The sequence below is a fragment of the Marmota marmota genome, unplaced genomic scaffold, assembly GCF_001458135.2.
Source record: "Marmota marmota marmota unplaced genomic scaffold, marMar, whole genome shotgun sequence".
Taxonomy (NCBI): domain Eukaryota; kingdom Metazoa; phylum Chordata; class Mammalia; order Rodentia; family Sciuridae; genus Marmota; species Marmota marmota.
In genome coordinates, this window is record NW_025999990.1 from 4,672,170 (window position 1) to 4,691,154 (window position 18,985).

Here is an 18,985-nt window from a genome sequence, read left to right on the forward strand (position 1 = left end):
TTTTAAAGTCACTCTTTATTGCACATTTACAATATATTTGACAATTTCCTAAATAAATCACTAAATTAATTACATTTTGGACATGCATTGCTCTTCTAAAAGTCAGTAATATTTTTTGTTTCTTCAAGTGATTCAACCTGAAATTGGAAGTGTTAATATGGCTTTCCAACTATCTATTGGTGGGGGAAGTCTCATTATTTGCTTGTATTTACTAATCTGTTGCTTATAATAATTAAAAATGTCATATTGAAGATATTATTAGGTCTGTACAAAGTATAGTCAGGTTGCTTTTTTTTTTTTTTTTTTGGTAATAGAACGGGGCACAAGTACAGATAATTGGGAACCAAACTGGAATATATACCCTGTTAGATTAGTTTCCAGAGAATATGGTTTATCTTTGATGCATATCATTTACCTAAGAATAAATCATTGATTAAATATCTTATCAATAAAGATACTATCTACCCAGATTACCATTTCATTTTGCATTTTTACTATTTTTAAGTTGAGGGAAAAATCAGTCTTTACAATCAAAATAACATAAGTGACACTGTAAAATTAGACTTCCAAATCCTAAACCCATGAACTATGAAATTAACAGTGCATTGTTCCTTTGTGCTGGATAGAAGTTTGCTACATGAAAAACATTAATAAATAAATCCATTATTTTCAAGCCTTCTATAAACACCAACAATTTATATAATGCAACATTATAAAAACTTCAAAGCACATTTTAAAAATGTTTAGGCATTTATTGTTTACAACATTTATGATTGTTCCACTGAAGTAAGGTATGACAATTCCTAAAACGGAAAGAAAAAATAGCAAAGAAAGCAGAAAACAATGAATCCAATGACCCAGTTCACTGAATAAATATAGATGATCACCATATCCATATCAAACCACCATCCACGGCTGTCATCCTCAAAGTGCAGGTAATCCATCCTGTGTGCACCATGTGGGAACTGCCTTCTTGTAACTGGAGCTGCCCGTCTGTGGAAACCTAGATTATGAACAAAGTATTTTAAACCTCATTTAATTCAGATAAGTGCTCAGAAAGGAAGCTGCATTATGAACACAGTACCATGAGCAAAGCATATTTTGATTCATGAGTAGTAGGTTATGTTCCCAGTGTTTTTTTTAATTACAAGCAATTATCCAAAGTCTCTTCCAGATCAGCGTGTTAAGGGAAGGAACAGCAGACTAATTGAGTTCTGTTATTTACTTGGGTCAAGTTATTCATGTTTCTAGGTCTCAGATTTATCATTTATACCATCTGAGCATGTCAAAATTTGTGTATCAAATTAACTATTTTAACATGAGAACATTTAGAATTTCAGGTATTACAACTGCTATAACTAACTTCCAATCATCAGCTTAACCTGTGTTCTTATACTTTGAGAACATCAGTCTGGTTATTTGAGCAAATATGAGAAAAATGTCTTTTGTTTTAGGAATGAATAAATACATGTTGTATGGAACTCCAAGGAAATTTAGCTTTAATTTTCATATTAGGGTCCCTGTAGGAGATTGGTTTGTACATAAAATGCAAATATCGAAGTATAGTCCCTTCTTAAATTTCTGAGAAATGTTATATCTTGTGAAATGTTGGGCTTTTTTCCTCTGTGTAGTTAGATGTTAATTATCTAGAGCTCAAGTATAAACTTCCTCAATGGTAAGCTGTTTTTATTAGTTGATCAACATAAAATATCTAAGGCATTTAAAAAAACAAAATTCGATTTTCTAGGGACTAATAACCCGATTATTGTTATTTTTTAGGATGTATTCTTTTTTATTTTTAGTTTTACATGATAATAGAATGTATTTTGGAAGAATATACATACATTAAAAATTCCTTATTCTATTTAGGATCTCACTCTTGTGTGATAAACTCATTATTAACCTTTTGTTATGGTTTGGATGTGAGGTGTCCTCCAGAAGCTCACATGTGAGACAATGCAAGAAGGTTCAGAGGAGAAATGATAGGCCTGTGAGAGTCTTAACCCAATCACTGAATTAATCTCCTGATTGGGATTAATTAAATGGTAACTGAGTGGTAGGGTATGGTTGGAGAAGGTGGAATTGGGGTGTGGCTTGAGGTACATATTTGTATCTGACACGTGGAGTCTCTCTCTGCTTCCTGATCATCATGTGAGCTCTGAAACCATGAGCTCCCAAACAAACTTTTCTTCCTCCACATTTTTCTGGTTGGACCTTTACATCACAGCAGTGAAAAAGCTGTGATGTAAACCCCTTGTTCTTATCTATTGCCCACTTTTAAGAATTTCTGAGTTTATTTGTATAAGAATGAGACAGCACAATAAACAGCAGAAAAAAAAATAATTCTGGCATATCCTAGTGAATCTGGTGGTAAAGGTTCTATGAGGGTTTAGCTGGAAGGAAATTCTGTTTCTTCCATTTTAATAATTGAGTAATGTTAAATGGTATGCTCTACATCAGGCTGCTTACTCAGACTCACCTCGGCATCAGTATGGTTAAAGTCTAACCTCTTTAATCAAGAACATTCCCATTTTGCTGCTTATATATGTTTAATTTTATTATATTCATTTGTATTATGTATATTTAAAACATGAAAGGATGAGATAAAAATAAATTAGTGATATTTTAGAATATAAATTTCAAATAGATTTTTGATAATTTCTAATTGTTTTTATCTGACTTCCTAGCACATTTGAGTTGTTTTTTCCCATATTTTTAAAATTGGTGCATTATAGTAGTACATAATAGTGGAATCTGTTGTTTCATATTCACACGCACAATATAACAATATAATTTGGCCAATATGATTTTGCTTTATGGATGAATAAAACTCCATTTTGTTTATATACCACATTTTCTTTATCTGTTCAGTCTTTGATAGACACTAGGCTGATTCCATCCATAGTTTGGTTACTATGAATAGTGCTGATATAAACATGGGTATGCATGTATCACTATATTATGATGACTTTAATTCTTTAGGATAAATACCAAGGAGTGATATAGATGGTGGTGGTTCATACGGTGGTTCCATTTCTAGTCTTCTAAGGAAGCTCCACACTGATTTCCATAGTGGTTGTACTAATTTACAATTCCACCAAGAGTATAAAGTTGTTCCTTTTTTTTCTCATATCTTCTCTAGCATTTACTATTTTTATTCTTGACTGCTGGCATTTTGACTGGAGTGCAGATGAAATCTCAGCGTAGTCTTGATTTGTATTTCCCCGCTTTCTGGGGATACTGAACATTTTTTCATATATTTGTTGGTCATTTGTATTTTTTTGGTGTTAAGTTTCTGGAATTCTTTTATATTCCAGATATTAATCCTCTGTTTAAAGAGGAGCTAGGAAAGAGTTTTCTCGCATTCTCTAGTTTTTCTCTTCACATTCTTGTTTACTGTGAAGAGCTTTTAAATTTGGTGCCATCCTAATTATTAACTCTTGGCATTATTCCTTGAGTTTTAGGAGTCCTACTGAGAAAGTTGTTGCCTGTGTCTAGATGCTGGAGTGTTGATCCTACATTTTCTCTGTGAATCGCCAACTTTCTGGTCTAATTCTGAGGACTTTGAATTGACTTCGGTGCAAGGTCAGAGATAGGGATCTAGTTTCATTCTTCTAGGTATAGATAATTAGTACCATTTGTTAAAAAAGTTGTCTTTTCTTCCATGTATGTTCTTGGCACCTTTGTCAAGGATCAGATGACTGTATCTGTGTGGGTTTGTTTCTGTGTCTTCTATTCTTTACCACTAGTCTGTGTCCCTCTTTATGCTAGTACCAAGCAGTTTTTGTTACTAAGTTCTAGTATAATTTGAAGTCAGGTATTGTGCTGCCTTTTTTTTTTTTTTTGAATTAGAAATGCTTTGACTATTCTGGGTATTTTCTTCTTCTAAGTGAATTTTAAGACTTATTTTTCTAGTTCTGTGAAGAATGTCATTGATATTTTGATGGGGCTTTCATTGAATCTGTATATTGCTTTTGGTAGTATGGCCATTTTAACAATATTAATTCTGCCTATCCACAACCATGGGAGGTCTTTCCATTTTTTGTGTGTCATCTTCAATTTCTATCATTCTCATTGTAGGGGTTTTTCACTGCCTTGATTTAATTCCTAGGTTTTAAAAAGATTTTTTGGAGAATATTGTATATGGAACTGTTTGCTTGATTTCTTCTCAGAAGATTCATTTGTAGTGTATGGGGAAGTCACTGAATTTTATAGGTTGATTTTGTAACTGCTACTTAGCTAGATTTGTTTATTAGCTCCACTAGTCTTTTGGTGGCATTTTTTGATCTATAAGTATAGAATCATATCATTTGTAAACAATGATAATTTGACCTTTTTCTTTCCTATTTTTAATCCCTTTTGCCTAATTGCTCTGGCTAGAATTTCTATACCATGTTAAAGGGGAGTGGTGAGAGTGGATTTCCTTGTCATGTTACAGGTTTTGAAAGAAATTCTTTCAGTTTTTCCCCATCTACTATAAGGTTGGCTTTGTTTTTTTTTTTTTTTTTGCATATAGCCTTTATGATATTGAGGTACTTTCCTTCTATCCCTAGTTTCTTCATTAGTTTTTTTTTAATCATGAATGGGTGCTGAGTTTTGTCAAAGGCTTTATCTGCACTGATTTAATTTTTAATTATTAATATTTATAGTTTACAAAAAGCCAAATTACCATTTTTGTTTTTTACTTTTGTTGGCTGACATTATTAGTATTATCTTTAAACTGATTTCTTTACATGATTCTGCCTAAATCCTGTTGTGCTGGTAGTATAGCTATAACTAGATATATAATCCAGTTAACTTGGCATTTATGAAGTTCAATATATTGCAACATGTGGAAAATAAGCAAACTAGTGAAGTCAGTCCTTCTGTGTTGTTTAATTTCCAGTTTCTCCTCAGCTAACATTACATACAATGGTGACGTGTAAGAATGTTAGTGTCAGGCTTCAGCAAATATTACAGAAACTTATATTTTTCTATTTATATACACAAAAATTTTAATGTTATATTTCCACATTTCAATGAAATGATTTGCACCTAACCTTGGACATTCTATTTGGGAGAGCACTAGATAAGGGAATTTCAATCCTAACAGAATTTCTACCAAACTACTGTTTTCATAACTACAGTCAATATTTGAAGAGGAAAGGGGAAAGGACATATATAGAGAGTTTTTCTCATATTTAAATGTTTCTCTAATGTGTCAACACAAATATTCTCAAAGTAGTTTATATACTTTTTAAAAGCTTCTTCATTAATACAGACTAGAGATAAAGTCACATTGTTATTGGAAATTATTATAAAAATATGATTTTTGTCTGTGCATAGGTATTATGTATAGGCTTTAGCATCTTCAGATTCAAAATTTCAGCTGTTTTGATCATAGGAGTAATAATATGAATTGTATAGTTACAGAAAACAGTAGGGCTGTGAGTAGATAAGGTACAAAAGATGAAGCATTATAAATAGGATGACCATACATGCTGGTTTCCCCAGGACAGCTCCATTATTCTCATCCTGGCATAACTACTTCCACTGTAAAAGTGTCCTTGTAGGGCTAATTTCCTTTCCTGGTAGAGGAGGGAGAGAAGATGACACTGATTAGAAAATTTCCAGATGTGATGCCAGAAGTCTTGGCATCACATATTGTTTCTTTCTGGTTTAGTCAACAGGTTTTTATTTTTATTTTTGTTGGGAGGGTGGTGCAGCAGTTATGGGGGATAGAAACCAGGGCCTCCTGCATGCCAGACAAGAGTTCTCTCCTGGGCCAGAGCCCCAGCCCCCAAAAAGGTTTTTATAGGTAAAGTGGATAATGATCATTGGCTAATTAATTTCTTTAAATTTTTTTTAGGTGAGGATGGAGTGAATAGGTATTTATAATGTGTTTTAGGATTTGAAAAGCTATAAATTCCTTGGAATGTTAGTCATTTCATTTCAAAGTCAGACTAAATGAAAAACACATCATAAATACTGTTATTTGGTAGGAATCAGATCAATTATAACATTAGAAAAATGGTCAGAGTACCAACCCCAGTGATTAAATACAGGTTCCACTATAAAATGATAATGAAAATATTGAATTCATTGGGCTGTTATGAGGATGAAATGAATTAATACATGTCAAGTACGTCTGATCTACATTAAATGTTTAATAATGTTACATTTTCATTATTTTACTATAATTACTATTGTTACCTGTAGTTTTATTATAAGAAGAAAGCTACCTTTTATAGCTGATATTTGCTTTTCATACTATGGGTATCTTTTGTGAATCAATAAGATATTTATTTTTTGTACAAACAAAGTGATGCGTAACTGTTTCTTTCAAACTTGAGTTGATTTTTCTAAGTTGTTAACTTTAAATATAGATATCAGAATATCATATATTGAAACTATAGAATTTATTAAATATTTCAGTGAATGAAGACTTAAAGATATTTTTAGACCTGGTATTTTTCTTAAAGAGCCTCAATCTAGCCAGGTGTGTTGATGTATGATAGTAACCCCAGTGACTCAGGAGGTGGAGGCAGGTGGATCACAAGTTTGAGGCCAGCTTCAGCAACTTAGGGAGTCCCTAAGCAACTTACTCAAAGAAAAAATAAAAAGGTTGTGTATGTATTTCAGTGGTTACGGAGATAAATTAAGTTAGATTTAATTTATTTTAAATTATTTTAATTTAAGTAAATAATAAATTTAAATTAAATTTAATATAAACTTAATTTGTTTTCAATAAAAGAAATAAATAGTAGAGAAAGGATTTTGCTTGGTAGGCTTGAGTTTCTGGGGGCCACAAACGACTGTTATATCTAAGGTTGTTTTTTGGTCTGTTTTTTGTTTGTTTGTTTTCTGGTCTCCCAAGAACAAATTTTTACCCCCACTTAAAATCATGGTCTAGGAGACAGTATACCTAATACTATTATAACAAGAGTCATTATATGTATTTTAATATCTACAAACATATTATCCCAGAAAAATATGTATACTGGAGTTAGTGAAGTGAGAAGTTTCTGTACAAGGAATTCACTTCTCTAGACTTCATATAACCTCCTATTTGTCATAAGCTGATAATTTCTCTGTTTTAAGACCAGGTTTAAACAGCACCTAATATTTTTAGTCTGTTTAAACTATTCTATTTTAAAGTAAAGATACATACCTCATTCTTAATTTATATTTTGCCCTGTCTTATTTTTTATGACATATATTCTAGTGGGAAAAACATATTGTAGTGAAAATTATACTTTTCAAGGAATGTAAAGGTTTAGATTCTAATGCCAATATGCTACATACTCATTATCAAAGTCAAAATAATTTCTATCTATCAAGATGTTCGTTCATATGTTTCTTTCTTTAATCTGTTAATGTGATGAATTCAACTAGATTTTTCTAATGTTGGATAATTTTTTAAAAAGTCTATTAAAATGATATTTTCCCATGTTTCATCATTCCTTCATTCCTAGACAAAGTCTATATGGACATATTGACATCTATACATTGATAGACTCAGCCTGTTATATTCTACACGGGGTTTTATGCATGTATAAAAGGAAGATTAGCCTATAATATTTTTTATTGGATTCATAAAACATGTTAGGTAACAATTCCCCATGGATGTGTGTGTGTGTCTCCATACATCTTACAAGCAGGTACTAACTGCCTTTGTCCTAGACTGTCTTTTCAAAAGTATTTATATAGCAAACAGAAAATAAATGATCTCCCTTTGTAACACAGGGCAGGTTTGTGCATTGTTTTGGAACATAGTACATTTAATGCCTGTCATAAAAGATTTGAGTTTTGTAAGCTCAGAGTTCTCTGATGTAACTCACCACATCATGTATAGATATAATCTAGTCCTATTTTTGATACCCTGTGGGAAATGGAGTTCTACCTATTACAAATGCTGCCAGTTTGGCTAATGCTGTGAGTGATGAAAATGCATTTTGTCTCTGACTCATGAGTCTTGTGTTTTCTGCCAGTACACATGAAACTGCCTGAATTACTTCCAAATGGGATAAAATTTCTGACATTTAGCAGTTTTTGATATTGGTAACCTTATGATAGCTATAGTTTCTGAAATAGTTTGCATAAAAATAGAATCATAGGAGGTTTGGAAAATTTAACCTGAAAAACTATTTTTTGTTTGTTTGTTTGTTTTTGGTACTGGGGATTAAACCCAGAGCCTCACAAATGCTAGACAAATGCTTTACCTCTGAACTAATCCCTAGTCCTGTAAAACCATTTGGGCCTATATTATATAGTCTTTTCAGGCATAGAGGCAGATTTTAATACCAGTTGATATCTTTAAGAGTTGTTGAGGTTTACTCATGTATTCTAGTTCTTGAGTCATTTTTGGTAAATTTTATACAATATTATTCAGTATATCCATTTTTTCAAATGAATTGAACTAAAAAATTTCATAGATTTGATATACTGAAGACTCTTCACAAATATTCTAGTCTAAGTATGTGGTTTACTTGTACTTCCCTTCTACTTGGAAATTAGGCATGACCAGTGAAAATTACTGTCTAATGAATAATTCGTGTCGTTAATGTGTAGAAACATTTATCGGTTTAAGATGCTGCAGGGGTCCTTCTTCTAACACAACAACCAGAAATGTACTGGGAAAAGGGTGCTCTTTGCATCCCAAAAGTTTAGAATGATATGGAGCAGAGCATCTATCGGTTCAGGTAAAATTATTTCAATGTTACTATAAATTCTGGCTGAAAATAATAAAGTAACTTATAAATCAACTCAAGTAAAGGGTGACTAAAAAGGAAGTTGAATCTGCTTGGTTTCTCACATGACTGAAAAAAAAACCCTCTGGAAAAATTAATTGTAGTGAAATCAAAGAGCAAGAAAAATCTGTGAAGAAAATCTCTTAAGTTGCTATCAGGTTTAGAAAGAACATAAAAAAATTACGAGCATTTCAGAACCAAAAAGTTACTTCTGTTTCATCTTAAATTTTATTTTATAAAAAGAATTTTGTCTCAGAAGGATTTCTCTCATATTTTAGGGGGGGAGAGGCTATGATGTTTTTTCTATGCATATGGAACAAATTTATCTTTACTAAAGACCACCAAGTGGGATTTCTTATTTTGAATCTATTCTCAGAGACAGACTATTAACAAGTTATTTCACTAATTTTTTGCTACTTCTGCAGCTTGCCCTGTGCTTTCAGTGAATACTCAATGTATTTGTTGGGTGGATGGATAATGCCTGCATATAAGCATGGACTTTAAGATAATATAAGTAGTAACTGGCATAGTTTTGGAGAATGTCCCAAATCAAACCTTTGCAATGTATTTTCATCAGAAATGGAATATTATGATTCATAAATGGGAAAGATATTTTGTAATTCTGTAAAAAATATCCTTTACAGCTTAATTCTGAGAGCCCTAAAACCAGTATTAAAAAGGAGACATAGCCTCTTATTCATGTGTGCTGGGACAGACAAAAGGTTTAAAAGCACAGTATTTTACTCTTCTGTATTATTCATATTACATAAGAATTTTGTTGTGTCAAAACTTGATTGACATAAGTAGGTCTTAGCAGGGGTGGAGTGATATATTTATAGACACAAATAGGTATAGAGTTGCTGTGTTAATATAGTTGAAAAGTTAGAAAATAGATTTTAAATGTCAACTTCATCTTCTATGTCTTTAGGCCCCCAGAATCAAATGTATTAACCCTGTAAAAATTAACCTTTTATACTGAAAAATTTAAGATTTATAACAGATTACTTTTAACTCTAGAATACCCACTTAAATTTCAATATAGTTTATAAAGTGTGAGGCTAAATTATCAAGTTTAAAAATGTTTTGATTCTATAATCAGGTGAGAAATACAATGTTTTTTTTTAAAAAATACTTTTGTTGGGCAAAATATATATAGAAGCTTGACATTTTAATCATGTAAGCATATAATCCAATTAGTTGTATTAATTACATTCACAAGAGTGCACAGCTATCATTATTGTATATTTCCAAAATTTCCCAAAAGAGTAACAACAGTCATTAAGCAATAATTCCCTGTTTCCCCCTTTCCTGAAACCCTGGTAATTTCTAATCTTTCTGTCTCTATGAATTTGCCTGTTCTACATCCCCTCATGTTAAATGGAATCATAGAACACTGTGTCTGGCTTATTTCTCTTATATAATGTTTTCAAGACTTGTCCATATTGCAGAACTGCATCTGTTTTTATGCATTTTGTTGCTTTTTAATCAATTTATCTATCTATTACATTTTGTTTATCCATTCAACAACTAATAGAGACTTGGAAGCTACTAGAAACTTGGGATGTTTCTCCCATTTGGCTATTGTGAATAATGCAGCAATGAACATCAACATATAAGCATCTGTTTGAGTTCATTTTTCAATTCTTTGCATATGTATTTAGGGGTAGAACTGCATAGTCATGCAGTAATTCTATATTTAATTTTTTTGAGGACCCTCCTGTTTTCACAGTGAGTTATGCCATTTTACATTTCTACCAGCAAGGTGAAGGGTTTCATTTTCTTGCCAACACTTATTTTCCTATTATTATTACTATCTTAACATATTTGAACCTTCTTATTGTGTTGGTTTCCATTTTCCTGCTGATAAATGATGTTGAGTATCTTTTCATATTATGTTTCTTGGCCATTTGTTTATTTTCTTTGGAGAAATGTTTATTCAAGTACTTGACCCATTTAAAAAATTGATTTGCTTTCCTTCTCACTATTTAGTTGCAGGATTTCTTTATATTCTGGGTATTGACTTTTCATCAGGTACGCCATTTGCAAATAATTTCTCCCTCTCTGTAGCTGTCATGTTACCTTTATTATTTTCTTAATAAATGTGTTTTGCTCAAAATTTTAAAGTTTGATGAAGTTGACCTTATTATTTTCTTTTGTTACCTGTAATTTTGGTGTCATTACCTGTCATAAAGATTAACTGTTACATTTTATTTGAAGACTTGCATGGGTTTTAGTTCTTATATTTAGGTTATTGGTCTATTTAGAGTTAATTTTCCATTTAGTTATATTTAATAATACATATGCTTTTAATGAACATATGATATACAAATTTATTGGATACTGTGTGATATTTCAATACATATATACCACATATAATTAATTTTTTATAATATGCTGTAGAGAATTAAATTTATTCTTTTCCATATGTAAGCCCAATTGTCCTAGAATTATTTGTTGATGAGGCTATTCTTTCCCCATTGAATGAACTTAATTAGCATACTGCCAAAAATCAGTTGGTCATAGACATATGGTTTATGTCTTGATGTTCTATTCCGTTGGTATATGTATCTGTCCTTACACTAGTATCATGCTGTTTTGATTACTGTTGCTTGTTGTATGTTTTAAAATAGTGAACACTACACTTTTTTAAAGAGTTTTTTTTTGTTGTTGCTATTGTTATTCAGGGTCCTTTGAAATTGTATATGAATTTGAGAATCAGGCTTTCCATTTGTTCAAATGAAGATGTTGAAATTTTGATAGGGAATGCACTGAATCTGTGACTAGCTTTGGGTAATATTGATATCCTTTTTTTAATTGATTTTATTTTTTAAATACACAACAGAGGTATGCATTACAATTCTTATTACACATATAGAGCATAATTTTTCATATCTTTGTATATAAAGTATGTTCACGACAATTCATGTCTTCATACGTGTACTTTTTTTTGCATTACAATTATAATCTATCAACATGGGATATCTTTCCATTATTTGGAGTGTCTTTAATTTCAACAATGTGTTTTAGTTTTCAGTGTGTAAATCTGTTATATCTCTGGTTAAAATTATTCCTTGGTAAAAATTTGGGGTCCAATCAAAACAAAAACAAAACCCCCAAACAAAACAAAAACCAATGAACCAATCAAGCAAACAACCCCCCGCCCCCCCAAATAAAAAATCCTAGGTATTTTATTCTTTTAGATGTGAATGTAAAAGGAATTTCATTTTTAATAATCTTTTGGGATTGTTTTTCACTGGTGTACAGAAATAATTTTTTGTGTGTGATGATCTTGTAACCTGAAGTGTTGCCAAATTTATTAGCTCTATTAGTTTTTAAGAGATGATTTTTTTTTAATTTTCCAGTTTGGATTCCATTTATTTTTCTTCCCTAATTGTTTAGGCTAGAACTTCCAGTACATTGTACAATAGTGGTGAAAGCAGGCAACCTTTCCTTGTTTTTATGTTGGACTTTTTTACCACTTAGTTTGATATTATATAATATATAATATTATATGATTATATGTATAATATATGATTATATGTTTTTAATAAATGCTTGGTATATTTTTATTTTCATTCAGCTCTAGGTATTTTCCAATTTTCCCTGTTTATTCTCCTTTGACTTACCTGGTTGTTGAAGAATGTGTTGTGTAATTTCCACATATTTGTGTATTTCTCAATTTTCCTTCTATATAGACTTCTAGACTCCTCCTGTCTTGGTCAGTTGATACTTTGTATGGTATCAGTCTTTTAAAATATATAATGACTAGTTTTGTGGTATTGCCATGCTTTTTTGATTTTTATTACTTTAAGTACCAAAAATAAATGTGGATTTACCTATTTTAATTTTTCCTTAGTTTTGGGGTATTATAATACTTTCATTTAAGTTATATAAAATAGTATTATATTTACATTTCTACACATGGATTCTGACTTATATTATTCTATTTCTATTTGACCTCAGAGATATGAATTAGGCTAAGCATAATTTGCTTTTATTTATTTCTGTTGCTGTCAGAGCAACACCAGAAGGTCATTTTTCTATTAAAAGGTAATTAAACAGCAATTGTGAAATCATTTAGTGAGATTACTTTTGAGTGTTTGCTTTCTAAGATTTGGATAAATATAATCCCTAATATTTGTCAATTTGTTTTACTTTAATATTTTAAAATCTATGTTGAATTGAATCGTATTTTATATTGTAAGATTTTAAAAATTTGTTCTTGTCATGTTACACATGATAGTAGTGTATATATTGACATATTTATACAAACATGAGTACATCTTATTCTAATAAGGAATTAGATTTTTTTTATTGGTACCAGGAATTGAACTTAGGGGCACTCGAACACTGAGCCACATCTCCAGCCCTATTTTATATCTTATTTAGAGACAGGGTCTCACTAAGTTGCTTAGCACCATGCCCTTGCTGAGGCTGGCTTTGACCTTGCCATCCTCCTGTCTCAACCTCTGGAGCAGCTTGGCTTACAGGCATGCGCCACCATGCCCGGCTAGGAATTAGATTTTAATACAATAATTTTAGACTCAGAATTAAAGATCTTTTTAACAAAATAACTATATAATAATATTTTAGTTCATCGGTAAAATTTTAACAGTAACCTTAGCCTCATGATTTTAGCTGTTAAATTTAATTTGTAAAATATTACAAGTCTCTCTTATCAGGAAATTATGCAAAAGACCCTCATTTATATGTTATAAAACAGAGAAACAAAGTGTACTGAATCTTTCTAATTATCAGTAAGTCATTCAGGATAGATATCGTTCCTATTTTATAGATTAAAAAAACAAGAAGCCCTAGGCAAGGAGTTTAGATGGAATGTCATGGGTCACATATAAGTTAAGTGATGGAGCTAAGCCACTTGCTATTTATTTATCTATTACAGTAATATAAATTTCAGATATTTCAAGTGTATAAGACAATTTAAAATTTTTCTCTCAGTAGCCTGACACTTTATACAAAAACATTTCAAATTTATCAAAATCATTATATCTATTTTGTGTGGATATATAAATATCTCATTTTAAAATCCTTTCACATTAAAAGTTAGCATTCCTATTAATGTTTTAACCTCATTGTCACCTCAGTTTTTCTCCAGTGATGATATGCAGACATTTGGAAACATACGGAAGTGTATTTGGTACAATAAATTGGAGGATTTGCTTCTGGTCAGACATGCTAATGTTCAGCAGCATTGGGTTAAAAATGACCAATAAATACCCTTTTAGAAACACTATAGGGGTAAGTTTTCAATGTATTTTTAAAACTGAGGCGTTAAGAAAATGATCCATGCACTGTTAAACTAATAATTACATATTATTTGGAAGTTTATCTTATAGCTCAGGCAAAGCATCATTTGAATAGTAATATCCATTTTAAGCAAAAATTATTTACAGAATATTATTACAATGATTTGGTAAGTAATTCATTCTATAAATTGTCATCACTTAGAAATTAGTTTTTTAAATAGTTGTTCAGAGAATTAGAATTTTTTATTTATTTAGAGATTTTATGTTACTAGTTGTTAAGTATTTTGGATATCATGCTAATAGGAAATGCTGTTTAGAAAAGTCAGACTCCATTAATTTAATGACAATTAAATTTAGGAAATATATATATTTTTTATCTGCTTGAGAGATTATTCTCCTTTTTAAAGGTTAAAAAAAGTATTTTTGCTTCAGCTATGTCTCATCTTTCAGAATTCTACTGGTGTTCTTAACAGTCAGTGCCTACTAACAGGAAGTCATATTACTAAATTCAGCTTGAAAACATCATTAGATAGCTACCAGATTTTATATAAATTTAAAAAGTGACTTATTAACCTATTAGACCCCCCATATGAAAACTCTTAGGATATACCATAAAAAAGAATTTAGAATAAAATAACAAAAGTATTATGCCTATTTCAGGGTGAATTTAGAGTTTCAAGTCATTTAAATTCTCTCTGGAATATTTTGAGAAATTATCCAATGGCCTTTTTCTCAGACTAGAAAGAAGGAACAAAAGAAAACTAGCCCCTATGGTATATATTAATGTTCTCTCTTTGCTATGTTAGGATAAAAGGATATTTAGATGTAGTATTGAAGGAAAAAATGGGACAGAAACCAAATATTTTCAGATTATAATACAAAATATAAAATTTATATATAATCTTGCCTTATTATATTCAATCTACCTATAAAGCAGCACATGAGAAATTCAGTATTATATGTATCTTAATTGATAATGTATTATTATTAGTAATATTTCAATTATACTAGCAAAATGATGGTCTTTTTGAAAAAATAATATTTATTAACAAAACCTTTAATTGTTACAATATAATTTTAGAAAAGTTAAAACATGTATATAAAGTAACATTTTACTAATAAAAATCACTTAATTTCCAGCATAGTTATGAAGTTTTTTTTTTGAAACCAACACTTGGTTTGAGTTAATAAAATCTTAAGCTGCTTTGGTTAATTATAATACAAGCTTTATATTAGTGAAGGTAAAGACTCCAAGTGTTAAACTGGCTATTTGCAAGTTTCAGTAGCAAATTATGAATCTACACAAACTAAAAATTTTCATGTTACCCTATTAATTTTAATGGGCTAATACTGTAATAGCTGTTGAAATATATGGTTATACATCTTATTTTATATTCCTTTGTGTTAAACCATATAAAGTCCTACATCATGTGTATAAAAATGAAAGATGAAACTATAACTGTGCTAGGGTAAATCATGGAGTAGCTCCGTTAACTGGCAGAAAAGGATGGAAACTTTCAAGCTTATCTTGAAATCATTAACATATTTCTCATGTTCCCAAAGTTTCCAAAAGGAAATATGTTGGGACTATCTCTCTTCTCTTCTTCAGATATTGCTGGTTTTCATTTTGGAACTTCTTTTCCTCTTCCTGGAATACCTTGATATCAAATTTTTAGCCACTTTCTTCTTCGTTTGTTCTTTCTTTCTTTTCGGATTTTAAAATGTATTTATGGATATAAATACAAGAAAATATAATGTCTTAGATATTGAAACACTGTGGACAATTGTGGTCTTTCAAATCCCATGGCATTTTCCCCAGAACAGTGTTGCTTTTAGCATATTGACTAAACTCTAATTTGTGCAATCACTTGCAGATTTCTTCAGTTTGCACTGCAGTTTCAATTAAATTTGTATTCCCTGACTAAAACAAGTGGACACTTGTCATGCACTATTAACTGTCAGTGTATTATGCCAGAGTTAACTTTGTTTCTGTATAAAACAAACAACTATTTGTTGGGAACCACAAATCAAGTCAAGATGGCGCCTGGCAGTTTGCCAGGAGGAGTGGTTTGTGAGGCAATGCCACGGCGCCATTAAGATGATGGGGATTCCTTATTGGCTGACTGCTGTATCTAGATGATGCTAATGAGTCAAGCTGTGTGTAATCAGTTAGGTATATATACCTCTGCTGTTCTGCAATAAGGCGGCTTCCGCTACCTTGGGTGCCCGCTACCTTGAGTTCCCGTTCAGTTCCCGCTGAGTTTCCCCAATAAAGCAGTTCCCGCTTCAACCTTCAAGTTGCTTGTCACCTCCTGGTTATTTTGCCAGCCGGACTGCAGCAACTGTTCATCTCTTATTTATAGCATTGTAATCCCTCAGATAAATTTCATTTTTTCATAATACTTCAGTTATATCACTGCCTAGAAGTCAGAAAATAATCAAAAGTATCTTTCCATTCTGAGTGCACCATTCTTTTTTGCTTTATGTCCACAATTCTAATCAGCTTTGAGAACAGTGTATATTAATCTTGGTAATTTGGCTGCACACTGAAATTATCTGAGGAGTTTTAAATAATATTGACGTTTGAGACCCATCTCCAGAGATTCCAAATTAATTTGTCTGGGATATTCCCAAGACATTGGGATGCATTTAAAGTCACAACTGTGAAAGAATAGAAGCTAATACTGAGAATTATTTTCCTTCAAAAAATAAAACAAAACTAAAGCTTAGCTCTTTTGTTCCCTCCTGTGATAAACAAATATACAAATATTTATGTATGTCCTTATTAAATATTTATTATTAAATTTATTTAAATAAGTATTTATTTAAATATTGTCTTTTTCATTTGTCAAAGTTAACTGAGACTTTGGAATTTTCCAAGATGAGATGTAAAGTTGTTTCACAACAGTGGTCTTATTTTGTAGTTGTTCTATTTTTGGAGAGCCCCATTCCTGAGGTTTTGGATTAAGATTACGACTGCTGGTGGTTATCTCTCCTGGAATTTCTTCACTTCTTTATTAGTACCATCAAGCTAAATATTCACTTGAATGATTGAAATGAGTCTGAGTAGCTTACGTTTTAGTTCCTCTATGGAATAAACAATGGCAAACTGTCAATATCCTAGAAGTTGATTATTAAATATAATTTTGAAAAATATGTGCAAATATAACCATACCTTTAGCAAAAAAAGTAGAACAAAAATTCCTTCCATGACTTCAGGATTTGGGGTTCCAAAACAAATTTATAAAATATATACATATTTAGAATGGCCTATGATCCATAATGAACTTTAGGCTAGTAACATGAGCAATATAAAAATCTTAAAAAAAATTTAGTTGTAGATGGACGCAATAACTTTATTTTATTTATTTATTTTTATGTGCTGCTGAGGATCAAACCCAGTGCCTCACACATGCTAGGTAACTCCCACTGAGTTACAAACCCAGCCCAGGAATCTTCAACATATATGCAGAAAAACAAATTGTTTATAATGTATTCCTTTTTGCATGTGTTATGCCAGGTGTTATGAATATTGTTGGTAGGAAGTGTCCTTACTGTGAAAGAGAAATCTAAGTTTTCCAAGCATTTATATCTGAATGCTAAAGAAAAAAAAATCACTAAAAAATTTCTTAGAAGAAACTGTAGACTACATTGCTTCAATCTATTAAAAAACTTATTTTAAATTCATTTTATTTAATGTGTATCTCCCTATTGCTTCTTTTATTTTTAAATTTGTTTTAATTAGTTATACATGGCAGTATAATGCATTTATGTACTTTTTTGCGATTTATTTTATTGTTCTTGTTTTATTATTGGTTGTTCAAAACATTACAAAGCTCTTGACATATCCTATTTCATACATTTGATTCAAGTGGGTTATGAACTCCCATTTTTACCCCGTATACAGATTGCAGAATCACATCGGTTACACATCCACATTTTTACATATTGCCATACTAGTGACTGTTGTATTCTGCTACCTTTCCTATCATCTACTATCCTCCCTCCCTTCCCATCTTCTCTCTCTACCCCATCTACTGTACTTCATTTCTCTCCCTTGTTTTGTTTTTTCCCCCTTTCCCCCTCACATCCTCTTATATGTAATTTTGTATAACAATGAGGGTCTTCTTCCATTTCCATGCAATTTCCCTTCTCTCTCCCTTTCCCTCCCACCTCTCGTCCCTGTTTAATGTTAATCTTTTTTCATGCTCTTCCTCCCTGCTCTGTTCTTAGTTGCTCTCCTTATATCAAAGAAGACATTTGGCATTTGTTTTTTAGGGATTGGCTAGCTTCACTTAGCATAATCTGCTCTAATGCCATCCATTTCCCTGCAAATGCCATGATTTTGTCAGTTTTTAGTGCTGAGTAATACTCCATTGTGTATAAATGCCACATTTTTTTTTATCCATTCATCTATTGAAGGGCATCTAGGTTGGTTCCACAGTCTAGCTATTGTGAATTGTGCTGCTATGAACATCGATGTAGCAGTATCCCTATAGTATGCTCTTTTAAGGTCTTCAGGGAATAGTCCGAGAAGGGCAATAGCTGGGTCAAATGGTGGTTCCATTCCTAGCTTTCCCAGGAATCTCCATACTGTTTTCCAAATTGGCCACATCAATTTGTAGTCCCACCAGCAATGTACAAGTGTACCCTTTTCCCCACATCCTCGCCAGCACTTGTTGTTGTTTGACTTCATGATGGCTGCCAATCTAACTGGAGTGAGATGGTATCTTAGGGTGGTTTTGATTTGCATTTCTCTGACTGCTAGAGATGGTGAGCATTTTTTCATGTACTTGTTGATTGACTGTATGTCCTCCTCTGAGAAGTGTCTGTTCAGGTCCTTGGCCCATTTGTTGATTGGGTTGTTTGTTCTCTTATTGTCTAATTTTTTGAGTTCTTTGTATACTCTGGATATTAGGGCTGTGTCTGAAGTGTGAGGAGTAAAGATTTGTTCCCAGGATGTAGGCTCTCTATTTACCTCTCTTATTG

The 18,985-nt window shown here is 31.5% G+C and overlaps 1 protein-coding gene across 1 annotated transcript in view; it reads right to left on the bottom strand.

Moving 5' to 3' along the window:
- Rnf180 (ring finger protein 180) overlaps positions 1-18,985 on the bottom strand; it is a 218,695-nt gene continuing 199,710 nt past the window's right edge. The window contains exon 8 of the mRNA XM_048806108.1: positions 1-1,003. Coding sequence (XP_048662065.1) covers positions 804-1,003 — 200 coding nt within the window. The 3' untranslated portion in view covers positions 1-803. The remainder of the gene's footprint in view (positions 1,004-18,985) is intronic.